Source organism: Carcharodon carcharias, chromosome 16 (assembly GCF_017639515.1).
Source record: "Carcharodon carcharias isolate sCarCar2 chromosome 16, sCarCar2.pri, whole genome shotgun sequence".
Lineage (NCBI taxonomy): Eukaryota > Metazoa > Chordata > Chondrichthyes > Lamniformes > Lamnidae > Carcharodon > Carcharodon carcharias.
The window spans coordinates 68,156,636-68,170,071 of record NC_054482.1 but is presented as its reverse complement, the minus strand read 5'-3'; the positions used below and the strand labels follow the sequence as shown (position 1 = coordinate 68,170,071).

Genomic DNA, 13,436 nt, shown 5'->3' with positions numbered 1-13,436 from the left:
GATTCCACTGGAAAATATCCCTCCTCCCGAAGCACAGCCACTTTCCTCACAGCCAGTTGCTCCACTAAAACCTCCAGACTTTACTTACTGAAGTCAAGAACAACCCTGGGACCTCCTACGGGCAAGCTGTCTAGAAAATAAGCTTCCAAGGAAAGGGTGTCTCTCTTTAAACTTGCTATTGGACCCCAGCTGTTGCACTCCCAGTTCTGTGTGCCTCATTGGCACAATGCTCCCTATGCCCCAGAAGACCATGCAAGAAGCTTATTAAATTTATGCAAATCAGCCAACCCTTTGCAATCTTGCAGAATCAGCCTGCCATTCTGCTAGAACTTGGGAAACATGAGCTATTTTTAGCCAACCTCAGAATCAGCCCTTAAATGTTGCCATAAAATGTATTTCAGAATGTATTGTCAGATAGAACAAACAAAATTATTACCTCAGATACACTCTTCTGATTGGAAATCAAATTCAGTGGGGGGAAACAAATCAGAATAGCTCTTCTTAAAAGTTCACTGCAACGCTGACAGAGATTGTAGTTTGAAATAGCACAAATTCCAAGCTCAATCATTGCAATATTCTACCTACATGGGGTTGGAATAGTTAAGTACTTGTTTGACCAGCACAGACTTAATGGGCCGAAGGGCCTTTTACTGTGCCATGGACCTCTATGACTGTATCAATTACTCCTAGCTTGGAGAGCTCTCGTAGCTAGCTTCCCACTTCTGAGCTAAATATCTATCCATTCTTTTTTACCCCCTATTCTGTAATTCCTAACATTAGCAATATATGGTCAAAAGCTTCCTAAAGATCCAAGCATGCTATCTGATCCTCCTTTGTCAATCTGGGTCTCAGTTGTGGGTTGTGGATTTAAAATGATTCCATTTGGAGATGTGCAGCTGAGCAGACAGCAAAATAAGGATAGCAAAAGCAGAGGCAATGAGGCAACAGCAATATGTCCTAAGCTACTACACAATTTGCAGTACTAACAATGAGAGCCAATTTCAAGAAATGTTGCTGGAGCTTCTCATGCTTCACTGCTGTCACCTTGGCAGGAACTCTTCTTGCACACATAAGCGGAGTTTCTGTCAAAGTTGCAGCAGTGGAGTGGATGAAGCTCCAAGGACATTCTCAGCAAATGCAACCAGATTGAGGAGGATTCAGGCACGAAATTGGAAGGTAACAAATGCAGCTCATTGTGTTTGAGAATAAAATAATTCATATGCAAAAAAAAGAGATGTATGTTAAATGGAATATATATACAGCATGCTGAGCTATTAGGAAATTTAAGGGGTTTGTGGATCTATGAAACCATCAGCTTAGTACTTGTCTGTAGTAAAAAATACTACTATGGATTACAGTAACCATGATATAAAGTCCAGGTTGTTTGGTTGCTGTATGAGGTATTGATCAGACTCCAACTAGACTATTGATCATTGTTATGGTCAATGAATTAAAGGAACATCATTACTATACTTGAGAAGTTCAAGAGCCAAGGAACCAAAATGATTCCAAGCCTCAGGCAATTTAAGAGGACAAAGTTAAGAAGGCTGGGTTTCTCTGGAATTTGTTCACAGTGAGAAAGGTTTCAAACACCAGGCCATTGTAGTTGGAAAGTTAGGAGTAAGAAAGTAGTCTACTTCAATAATGAGCCGGGATGTTGTCATGAAACATAGCCTCTGCTATATCCAGTGCTTTCAACCATTTCGTGTTATCACATGGAGTCAATCAATTGGCTGAAGACTGGCATCCGGGGACCTCAGGAGAAGGCCGAGATGGATCATCTATTCGCCCCTTCTGGCTGAAGCTGGTTGCAAATGCTTCAGCCTTGTCTTTTGTACTAACATACTGGACTCCCCCATCATTAGGGCTGGTGATGCTCGTGGAGCCTCCTTCTCTTGTTAATTGTTTAAGAGTTTTGTGAGGACGTTGCTTGGAATGGAGAATTTAAACTATGATGAAATATTGGATAGGCTGGGCTATTTTCTGTGGATCAGAGTTGACTGAGGGGAGAATTAATTGAGGTGTAGGAAATTATGAGGAGGCTTAAAAAGGGTATTTACTTCAGAAGTGAGATCAATAACCGGGGAGATGGATTTAAAATAATTGATAGAAAGGTAGGGAAATTGAGGAGAAATCTTTGTTTGGGGTTCTGGAACTCACTGCCTAAAAGGATAGTAAAGGCAGAAACCCTCATCGCATTTAAAATGTATTTGGATATGCACTTGAAGTGTCATAAACTAATGGGCTAGGGACCAAGAGCTGGAACGTGGGATTTGGATGGATAGCTCTTTTTCAGCTGACATGAACTTGATGGGCTGAATGGTCTCCTCTGCCATAAATCTCTCTCATCGATGAGTTTCTTAACAATATACTGGTGGAGTGACATCTGTGGAGGTCCCTGAGGCAGCTGTCTGCCTTCAGGGAGCTCTCTGGCAGCACTCACCCGTGCCTGCAGTGACATAGTCACCCGTGCCTGCAGTGACATAGTCACCCGCCCTCTTTCTGCCCCCACCCTGGTAGCGCTGAGCTTTTTAGCTCACGGTTCATCCTGGCTGGCTGTTAATTGGCCAACCAACGTGAAATTGCAGGGGTCCGTTTCCCAGCTGCTCCCAGGCCCGCCAATCACACGTGCCTGACAACCTAAAAATTCAGGCCGAAAGGTTAGTTTTAGTACTTTTTATAATGTTACTAATGTTTGGAATTTGAGGGAGTGAGCATTATAAAGGAAACAGATTTATGAACATTTAAAACATGCAACATCACAAATGCAATATTGTAACTGATAAATATATTACAATTTATGCAGCATTGCATAAAATGTGAATGGCTTCCTTAGAAAGAGGCGTAATTTCTGCATTGAACCATCTTAGATCTATGAAAGGACAATTTAATTACATGAAATGGGTTTAGTTTCTGGTGACTTTATGTCTTTTTTTCAACAGAAGAGCCTAAAGAACAGTCCAGCAGAGGTTTCCAACCTTGGCTTACAGGAATCATTGCAGTCGTTGTGTTTTTGTGCGTATGTTTCATTGGATTTATCATGAATAAACTCTGGTGCAAAAATTCTGAGTAAGTTCCTGGATTATTTTATTTTTACTGTATGAGCTCCTTACTAATTGACAGTTTCTTGATTATGCAAATAATTTTGAAATTTGCAATATGCTGCTTTTAAACCAGTAATTTTCTTCTCTTCCCTGATCTCTCATGCCATCGAAAAGGGTTATATTCAAGGGGGCTGTTCACATACCACCAATCTCTGGGATGTGTATCAGGGTGGTTTGGGATAATAAACGCAGCCTGCAATTTCTTCATGGGCTGAATATTATGCTGATCGGGCAGGTGTGCGCCCAACCAGTTCAGGTATGAAATAGCACGAGATGACATCGGGCAAGCGTCCCTACGTCATTGCGCACTGATGCAACATTTTGCCCGCAACAATTGAGGGGGCAATTAAGCCCATTGACGGTGCAAGTGTCTGCTATTTTCCGTTGCCTGTCCAACCTTACAGTTGGCGGATGTGCAAATCAGATGGGCGGCCTTTACATTTTTCATGAAATCTCATCCAAAGATGGGATGAGGTTTCCGTTATGAAATAAAATAAAAATGCTGCCCACAGATTTTTATTTTTTATCACCTATATTTTCAGGTGCCTGATTGTGATGCGTGGACATTTTTTTTTCCTGCTTTATAAAACTTTATTGGACATTTTTGAGTCTACAGCTCCTTGAGGCAGCTCTCTACCTTCAGGGAGCTTTCAGTCAGTGCTCGCCCGCGTCCGCGTTGACGTCTTCGCACACCTTCCTCCTGCCCCCACCCCGGCAGTGCTGAGCTTTCCAGCACGTGCTTCACGCTGCCTGGCCAGTAATTGACCAGCCAGCGAGAAATCACAGTTGGGGTCCAATTGCGGTTGGCGTGCGGCCTGTTTCCTGTCTGATCCCGTCCGGCCAATTGCGCCTGCCCACTGAGCTAAAAATTCAAGCCCATGACCACAGTTAACACGATTAATCTGTATGACTAAAACTAATGTTTGACGGATGCTCTTAATGTCTACGGACTGGTTTAGTGTATCTGAGTGACAGAGTTAAAGAGAATATACGAATACTTATGTTGTGAAAGGGTGCCTGAAAATTGTTGAATAACATTAATTAACCATGATGACATGTCCATTCTCCATTGCCTGGGAGAATAAAAAAATGATTTAAAAATGTCAAATATGCTTTCATCTTTGCTAAACTTTCAAGTGCTGCCCTGGAGCTGTATCCTGTGCACACGCAATCGAGGTGGGGGACAGGGTAAGTAAGGAAAGTGGCCACGCGTTAGGGACACCTGTATAAACTGACCATACCTCTGCAACTGAGACAGATCAGGCACAGCCACAGTGATATGATTGGGGTTGGGCTTCTAGCCTGCCCACCAAGCGCTCCATACCTTACCATACTTCCCATACGCCCCCAGCACAGACTTCAACTCCACCACCACTTTATTGGGCCACGGAGTAGTTGGACTGCACACGTTGTACAATCTCCTCTCCAACACTGGCCATGTAGCATTCACTGCTGGGGGCGCTCACAGGTCCTTAAAATCTCAGTATCCTGGTTTGGAGCAGTGTCCCCCATGTCGCAGGTTCACGGGCAGCCATGCAGCACACTCATCTCTGGCCATCTGAGGGGTGATCAGCACTCTCTGGGAAGCAGTAAGGGGTGGTCACACAGGGCCAGGAAAGGTGCTAAGAACAGCCATGATAACCACATCTCCCTCTCTCTCTCTTTCATGCTGCAGGAGGACCACATCAGGACCATGGATCCTGGTGACCTAGCTGTATGCCTGATGGCCTATAGAGACCGTAAAAGACTGAGGAGAGAGTGACTGAGGCACCTGGCTTTGCAAAGGCAGGAGCAGCAACCTCATGAAGAAGGGACAGCAGGGGCTCCCGTACACACTGCCCAGGAGTGACCTTGAGCTGTGGCTGGTCAGGGCCTAGTGACACCCAGGATCTATCGATGCCACCTGCCATTCCTGCAGATGACTGAGAACTAGTGTCACCAACAACTGTGCATGTCCAGGGACCTGGTGTCTCACATCTGCCACTTCCTGCATTACTTGGTGCTAAGGGGATATGGAGGGCATGCACTGCCAGTGGCTGTGAAAGTGACCACAGCACTCAGTTCCTATGCTAGTGGCTCCTTTCAGGGCTCCACAGGCGACCTCTGTGAGATTTCACAATCTGCTGCCCACAAATGCATCCATGGGGTCACAGATGCCATCTTCTACACGGCACACAACTTTGTACATCTCACCCGGGACTGGGACAGCCAGGATGCAAGGGCCACTGGATTTACCCTGATCTCGGGATTCCCACAGGTGCAGGGTGTGATTGACTGCACTCATGTGGCGCTCAGGTCTCCAATGCTACACTCAGTGGACTTCATCAACCGCAAGTGCTTCCACTCATTGAATGTGCAGCTGGTATATGACCACCACACATCCTGCAGGTATGCGCACTGTTTCCAGGGAGTGTGCCTATATCCTGAGTCACTCGCAGAGATCCCTGCAGTCTTCCAGGGTCCACAGAGGCAGCAGGATTGGCTCCTCGGGTACAAGGGCTACCCGCAGAGGCCATGGCTGATGACACCCGTGTGGCAGCCTCAGACTGCAGCAGAGCGATGGTATAATGAGGCTCATGCAGCAGCTCACAACTTGGTGGAGCTGATCAGCGGGATGCTGAAGATGCGGTTCTGGTGCCTGGACCAGTCTGGTGGAACCTGCAACATAGTCCACAGCGGCCGTGACACATCAGCGTCGCCTGCTGTGCCCTTTACAACCTGGCGCTGCAACGCGGAAAGGAGCTGGCTGAGGAGGAGATGGAGGAGCTGGAGGTCTCCTTGGATGAGGAGGATGCCGACGGGGATGAGGGTGAGGGGGTCCTTGGTGATGAGGATGAGGATGAGGCTCTCACACTGACTAGATGAGGCAAGTGCATTCGGGAGGCCCTCATAGCTGTTAGATTTGTGGAGGATGATGACAATATGCAGTGTGGATTCCCCGTAGATCATCACATCGCAGTTGTGAATGCCAGTCACAGCACCAATACCCTCTGTGAGACTGCTCCTGTCATGGAAATGCAGTGGAGGTCCTAATAGTTGCTCGTTTGCAGGAGGATAATGACAACTTGCAGTAAGGACACTCCATAGATCTTCACATAGCCTCTGAGAATGTCTGACCCCTGTCTGGCCGAGGGCAGCTCACTTGTGCTCCATGATCAGGGCCATCTCAGAGATGCAGCCATGAAACTTTAGACGCATCTGATGCTGTGTCCACCTTCAGCACCTCAGCCCTTCAGGAACTAGCGCATAGCATCACTGGTCACAGATGCTGGTGTGATGGGGGCCAGCCCCACCTTAAAGGATGTGTGGTGGTCATATACCAGCTGCACACAGAGAGAATGAGAGAACTCTGTGGCGCTTGCTCACTATATTCTGGCAGCAATGACCAGCACCACCGAGGTGCAGGCATCAGTAATGTTTCCAGGGAGTGTGAGGCTGGATCATCACTGTAGTATAAAGGCTGCACAGAGAACAGGGAAGAGGCCCAGGATTGAGACACTTGCCTTTTATCTTGTGCAGAAAGGATTCACATCTGAGTGACACGAACACTGCTCATCAGAACAAGGAGCCATAGGCAGGGAAACATTCTTAGGAGTTTATTGACAATAGTGAACAGTATGTACAAGTGATTAACACCCGTGGCCAGGCTGTGCAACTACTTTTACTTCACTTTTCTAATCCTGTTGCTACATCTTGGTGCTCCCTGGACATCTACAGCAGAGGTGGAGGCAGCCTGCTGACTTTTACACCCTGTCTATAATGACTTTGGCAGGCATCCCCTGGAGGCCTGAGACTTGGAGGGCGTCGGCCTGCTTTTGGGGTCCTGCAGTGTGGCAGTGGCATCCTCCTCGGCCTGTGAAGCTGGAGCTGCTGAGGTCACAGGAAGAGGGGATTTAGATGGGCTGGTCACTCCGAGAGTCACCTGGGTGGATGGCCCCGGAGTGTGCATTTGCTGATCCTCCTCCCTATGGATGCCCAAGGGACCCTGGCTGACTCTGTGAGCAGGAGGGGTAGCTGGAGTGAGATCAACCTGCCCAGCACCCCTTTCGCATACAGACTGTTGGAGGCCAACTAGAGCAATAGCGATGGAATTAAGCGTGCGCAGCAGTGCAGGAGTGATGTCCTGGACCAAGGTCTCCATGGCAGCTGCCATCCTGCCAGTGTTGACCTCGGTGCACTGTAATGCCGGCGCTATCACCTCAGCCTGAAGGTGGACAAACTCCTTCATCATGCCTTTCAATCAGAGGAGTGTAGTGGACAACCCTTCCTGTTGTTCCCGAGCTTGCCTTCGCAGCTTCAGCAACTGTGACATGACCGAGTCCAGAGGCTCATCATCTGATTCAGACTCAGTAACATTCTGGCCTCCAGCAGTCCTCTGAATGCCAGGGACCTGGGAAGTCCCTGCTTCCGCCTGCTGTGAATCAGAAAGTGCGGTGTCCTCACCAGGTTGTGACCCCGAGGCTACTCTAAAGCTAGGTCCCACCAAGATGTGTGTCTCTGCGCTGGTGGAGGGTGTGGGTGAGCGCTGTGACGGGACTTCGGGGAGAGTGCCTTCAGATTCCTCTTCAGAGGTTTCTTTGGGGCTTGTTTGGAGGCCCTGGGTCATGGACTCTGTCAGTTGTTTGGCAGATGCGCCTGTGAAAGCAAGGGGAGATAATTAGTACATGGCAGTGGCCTGTGAAAGATGACACATCACTCACAGCATGGTTGTCTGATGGATGTTCAACTGCTGGATTCTCACTTGGTGGAGCAGCACTGACCTCACTGTCAGCACAGGACCAGTCCCAGTCATCGCCGGCCAGCTGGATGACTGTTTTTGAATTCTGTCAGAACTTTGATCTCCGGCATCCCTCCACCTGTCTGCAACCTTTCCCTCCTGTTGTGAGCCAGTTTGTCCTGCATGGATAGAGATGGGGAGAGTGTATCAGGATGCCTGCCGGGCCAGATGATAAGTATTCCTTGCCTGTGTGAGTGGTGAGCGTTCCCATGGACGGGATGAGGACAATGATGGTGTGTATGAGTGAATGGTGATGTCCCTTGCACCGGCAGTGAGTGAGGGTCCTGTGGATGAGTGATGGGTCTGAAAACGTGTGAGTTGGGAGCGATGAAAAGAGTGACTTACCCTGGAAGAGCGGAGAGACCATTCATCCTTTTGCGGCACTGGGTGGCTGTCCTCCTCTGCAGGGCATTTGCACTGACCACTGCTGCCACCGTCTCCCAAGCTGGGTTAGTGACATTGCTGCCCACCCTGCGGCTAGAGTGGGGTAGAACACATCACAGCAGGCCTCCACGGCATCCAGCAGTCACTTGATGGTCCCGTCATTGAAGTGGGGCACTGCAGCCTTTATTCCTTTGCTGGCCGTGCCTCCCGGGCAGCGGTGGTGAGCTGGTGGCGATGAGCGCTTTGCTGGTGGCAACCTTTTAAAGATGGTAGCCGGCGTGATGCAACAGCGAGGTGATGGCGAGCGGGTGAATGAGAACCCACCCTCCATGGAAACGGTGTGGTTCACAGGAGTGAATAAATAATGAGGCGGGTTGGGACGATACGGTATGAAAGCCCACCATTTTCATCGATGGGTAGGACTCCATTTCACCCATCCACTAATGCACCTAATGCAATTCTGGGAAAATTATGCCTAAAATTATTCATTTATTATCGGTGACCAAATAGCAACAATAAGTTGAATTTATATAGCAACTTTAACGTAATAAAACATCCCAAGGCATTTCACAGGAGCATTATGAAACAAAACATGACAGCAAGCCACGAAAGGGATATTGGGACATTATAGAAAGGAGGAACATCTTAATGTTGGAAAGTGAGATTAGAGGTGGAGAGATATACAGAGGGAATTCCAGCACTTCGGGTTAAGGCAGCCTAACGTCCGGCTACCAATGGCGGAGCGATTAAAATCTGAGATGCTCAAGAGACCATAATTAGAGGAGACTTGTGGGGTTGGAGGAGATTACAGAGGTGGGGAGGGACAAGGCAGTGGAGAGATTTGAAAATTAAGATGAGAATTTTAAAATCGAGGCGTTGTTAACTGGGAGTCAGTGTAGGTCAGCGGGCACCAGGGTGATGGGTGAATGGGATTTGGTATGAGTTAAACGCAGGCAGCGAAGTTTTGCACATCCTCAAATAATGGAAGAGTAGAACGTGCGAAGCTGATCAGGAGTGTATTAGAATATTCAAGTCTAGAGGTAACAATGGTTTCAGCAGCTGTGGCAGGGATAGAGTCAGGCAATATTACAGAGTTGGAAATAGGGCACTTTTGGTGGGTGTGTGGTTGCAAGCTCATCTCGAGGTCAAATATGACAACATGATTTCAAACAGGGTCTTGATCAGTGTCAGATAAGTGCCAGGGAGAGGGATGCAGTCAATGGTTAGGGAATGGAGTTTATGGCAAGGTCTAAAAACAATGGCTTTGTCTTTCCATATATTTAACTGGGTAGAATTTTTGCTCATCCAGTACCAAATGTCAGATGAGTAGTGAAGAGGTTGAAAGAGGTGGTGGTGAAGTAGAGCTGGGTGTCATCAGCCTAATTATGGAAAGTGATGTGTTTACTGAGGAGCAGTATATAAATGAGAAATAGGGGTGGGTCAAGGATAGATGCTTGGGGGACACTGGAGGCAATGGTAAGGAAGCAAGGAAAGAAGCCTTTGGAGGGGATTCTTTCGCTGCAATTAGATAGATAAGAATGGATCCAGGCAAATGCAGTCTCACCTAGCTGGAGTCATGGAGTGGCATTGGAATGGGATGGTGTGATCAACTATGCCAAAGGCTGCAAACATGTCTAGAAGGATAAGGAGGGAACGTATACCTTTGTCACAGTTGCTTTTGTGACTTTGATTCCAAGGCAGGAGGGGAAACCTGATAGGAGGGATTCAAACATGGAGTTCTGTGAAAGAGGGACACAAATTTGGGGGGGGGGGTGGGGGAACATATTTAAGGACATTGGAGCAGAAGGGGATGTTTGGAGATAAGGAGATATTTTGCAAGGATGCTGGGATTTTTGTACCCACAACAAGAGGATAGTTGATTCCCACACAAAATATTGTAAAACATCATAATTCCTTGGTGTCAATCAGTTAAAAGAAATTTTAGCAAAATGCATGTAGAACTATAAACTTGCCAGATGCTGATTAATAGTCGCTAAGATTAAATTTTTCAGTGTTACATATCTAAACATTTTAATTGATGTTCACTTTCAAAACTTCTATTAACATAACCTGCAAAGCAAAGGAAACGAGTACTTGATGTCCGAAAGGTTGAACTTTATATTCAATCCCACTGGAGCTCTGGAATGTGATATTAATATTTCACCAGACAGCAAAGCCAAATGATTAAAGAAACTATGCAGCTGAATTTCAGTATCAAAAATGTAATTTAATTTTGCTTCAATCTTTCTCATTTTTGCTCAGGGAGAGTAATCAACCAGAACCACCAGCAACAGAAGCTGACTATGCAAATATTAATGGAACACAAATCACTGAAACCCTGACTTTAAAAGATGCTGTGAGGTGACTCAATGGTTAATATTTTCCTAAATGCTCTGAATTTCAGCAGTGCAGTGATTCAAATATTTTACTTAGTCACCAGCACATAGCCAGGGACAACAAATGTCATTTACAAAGAAATGTCAACATAAGAGCTGATAGTAGAATCATTTAAGGTGGAATGTTTCTGGAAGCAGTTAGGAATAAGCTTCAAAAAACTTTACAAGCTGTGGTACCTTTATCTTACAGCACTGTCACTGGTGGCAACGTCCTGAGGTAAAAGAGACACTTTGTCTTCCAAAAGCACTCAGAACCACTCACCTGAAAAGGTCCCTTCATAGCACCCTGTTACATATCAAAATAAACAATCAGTTTCAATTTTTGTTCATTCAATTAGTTGACTGTTTGCCATATGTAAACAGCAAAGAAAGCTTTTGCGCTTGAAATCATTACTTGAACCAAGCCTGAAAACAATCGTGGTGAGTGTCAGCAACCAGGATATTGAGTATATTTTCCCGTTTGCAATGTTTAAAAAAAAATACACTCCCCACCTCCTAGCTACTGACTCAATTGGGGTAGTAAATCCCAGAACTAAATCCCAATCACAGAGCTGGACTATAAAGAAACATCAGAGACAGAGGTATGACAGGATGGCTGTGGCAAACTGTGATATCACTTGTATGGAAAAGACAGAGCTATGTGGATGTGCACTTAAACATTTGCATACAGCTCTGCTCTTGACCTTTGGCAGCCAGTGAAATTTCAAAAGAGTAGAAAATAATTGATGGGTGCTTATCAGAACTTTTGAAATTTAAAGATGATACAGTGGATTCCTGTGTCTTTTTTAAACGAATGCAGCTATTCCCTGCTGTTAACCTGGAATGGATGCACTGGGAGAATTGCATCAAATGCCACATTTGTGTGTTACAGCAGCACTACATTGCATGTTGGCAGTGGTGCAACCCAAAAGATGGTGTTGCATCTACAACATGTGGAGAATAACAAGCATAAGAGAAATTCATGGTTGAATCAGAGATATAAGCAGAGGTTTGAAATATTTGCAGGAGCATTTTGCATTTCCAAATGTTTATTTTATACAATGCAGTTTATTAGATGAGTATTATAACACTAGAAAATTGGGCAACAATGTTAGTGCAAAAATCAGAACTGATATTATTTCGGCAACAAAGAATGAAGCAAGGTCTGATTTGTGTTTCTGCATACCAGGTCTGTAAATTTAACAATAAGTACATAACTTTTGAATTAATTATTGCACCCTAGATGTACATAGTAAAATGTAGCTTCTACTACTTTCCCTACTCCTTCTAATGTGCTCAGATGCTGACTTAAACCATTCACTCTGTGCCATATGGTAGTTCTCAACCAACTAGAACCCTTCTTTTGGCCTTATGGTGATTTATTTTTTCCTTTTTTCCTTTTTCCTCTGCCCAGTTCTTTCCCTTCCACTAAGTGCTGACTGTGGTGCCATGGCATATGTGTAAGCCTGGAGAGTGTGTTTTAACAAGCTATTCAAATACTGGGGGCCAGCATCTCCAAGCCAAGCTTGTACGTGGCGCATGCACACTTATGTACATTTCAGCAAGAGCCACAAATGGCGATCAAAAATTGCAAACCTGGCTGATTATAGCACCCCAATTCCTTTAATGTATTTTTTCATAATTATAATTTTTTTTACTAAATCTTCATATCATTATCACTTCATTACCCATCATCATTTGATATGTGTTGTAAAGTGAAATTATTTTACCCTGAACAAGATGGATAAAATAAGAGCACGGTGATTTTAAGAATAATTTTATTTGTTTGATAATTCATACTCACTATTGTTTAACCTTTCTTAATACAACAGATCCAGTGAACATCCTAATGCCTATGAAAACATGTGTGAGATCAACAATGATGAATCGCCAAAGATAACTATAACTGCAATGTAGTGCTATTAAGGTGTTTTTCAAAAGATCTATTTACAGTAATAGATTAATATTGTATGATTTATTGGATGCACAGCACATTTCCTTGCTTATTTTTGAATATGCAGGTGGTATATGACATATTATGGAGAAATTCTAATGATATGGAGCTTTTAGTACAACTTTAACCACATTTTTCAATGAGTCTGAGTATTTCACATGTATGAGCTTTTAAATTTGATTTTTTTGAATATATTTTTATGTAAAAATTCAGATTTTTTTCTTTCCCTGAGCTTTGGGGTAGGCAGGTGACCTGCTCATAAATGCCACTTTGTACATCACATGCACTGCTTACTCCGAAATATGTGACAGCAGTTCAGGATTTTTCAACTTCTGATTTTTGTGAACAAATTCCCCTCTACACTGACTATATCTCCTGAACACAATCATGCCAAGAACTGAACCCTGAACTGAACTGAATTCTGGAAGGAGCCATAGGTTTGAGCCTGACAAGCTGCTGCTCTGAGCAGGCAGCAAGCTCCTAGGTCCACTCCTCCATCACCCTCTACTCCTCAACCCCCTCCTATGGCACCACCCCATGCCCACGCAAAAGATGCAACACCTGCCCCTTCACTTCCTCTCTCCTCACCGTCCAAGGACCCAAACACTCCTTTCAAGTGAAGCAGCATTTCACTTGCATTTCCCCCAACTTAGTCTACTGCATTCGTTGCTCCCAATGTGGTCTCCTCTACATTGGAGAGACCAAACGTAAACTGGGCGACCGCTTTGCAGAACACCTGCGGTCTGTCCGCAAGAATGACCCAAACCTCCCTGTCGCTTGCCATTTTAACACTCCACCCTGCTCTCTTGCCCACATGTCTGTCCTTGGCTTGCTGCATTGTT

At 45.3% G+C, this 13,436-nt stretch overlaps 1 protein-coding gene across 1 annotated transcript in view; it reads left to right on the top strand.

Annotated features, from left to right (window-relative positions):
* The window catches only part of pdzk1ip1 (PDZK1 interacting protein 1), a 28,285-nt gene extending 15,135 nt beyond the window's left edge, over window positions 1–13,150 (top strand). The window contains exons 2-4 of the mRNA XM_041208760.1: window positions 2,943–3,069; window positions 10,528–10,626; window positions 12,473–13,150. Of these exons, the coding sequence (XP_041064694.1) occupies window positions 2,943–3,069; window positions 10,528–10,626; window positions 12,473–12,557 (311 nt within the window). The 3' untranslated portion in view covers window positions 12,558–13,150. The remainder of the gene's footprint in view (window positions 1–2,942; window positions 3,070–10,527; window positions 10,627–12,472) is intronic.
* Window positions 13,151–13,436: the final 286 nt, after the last annotated feature.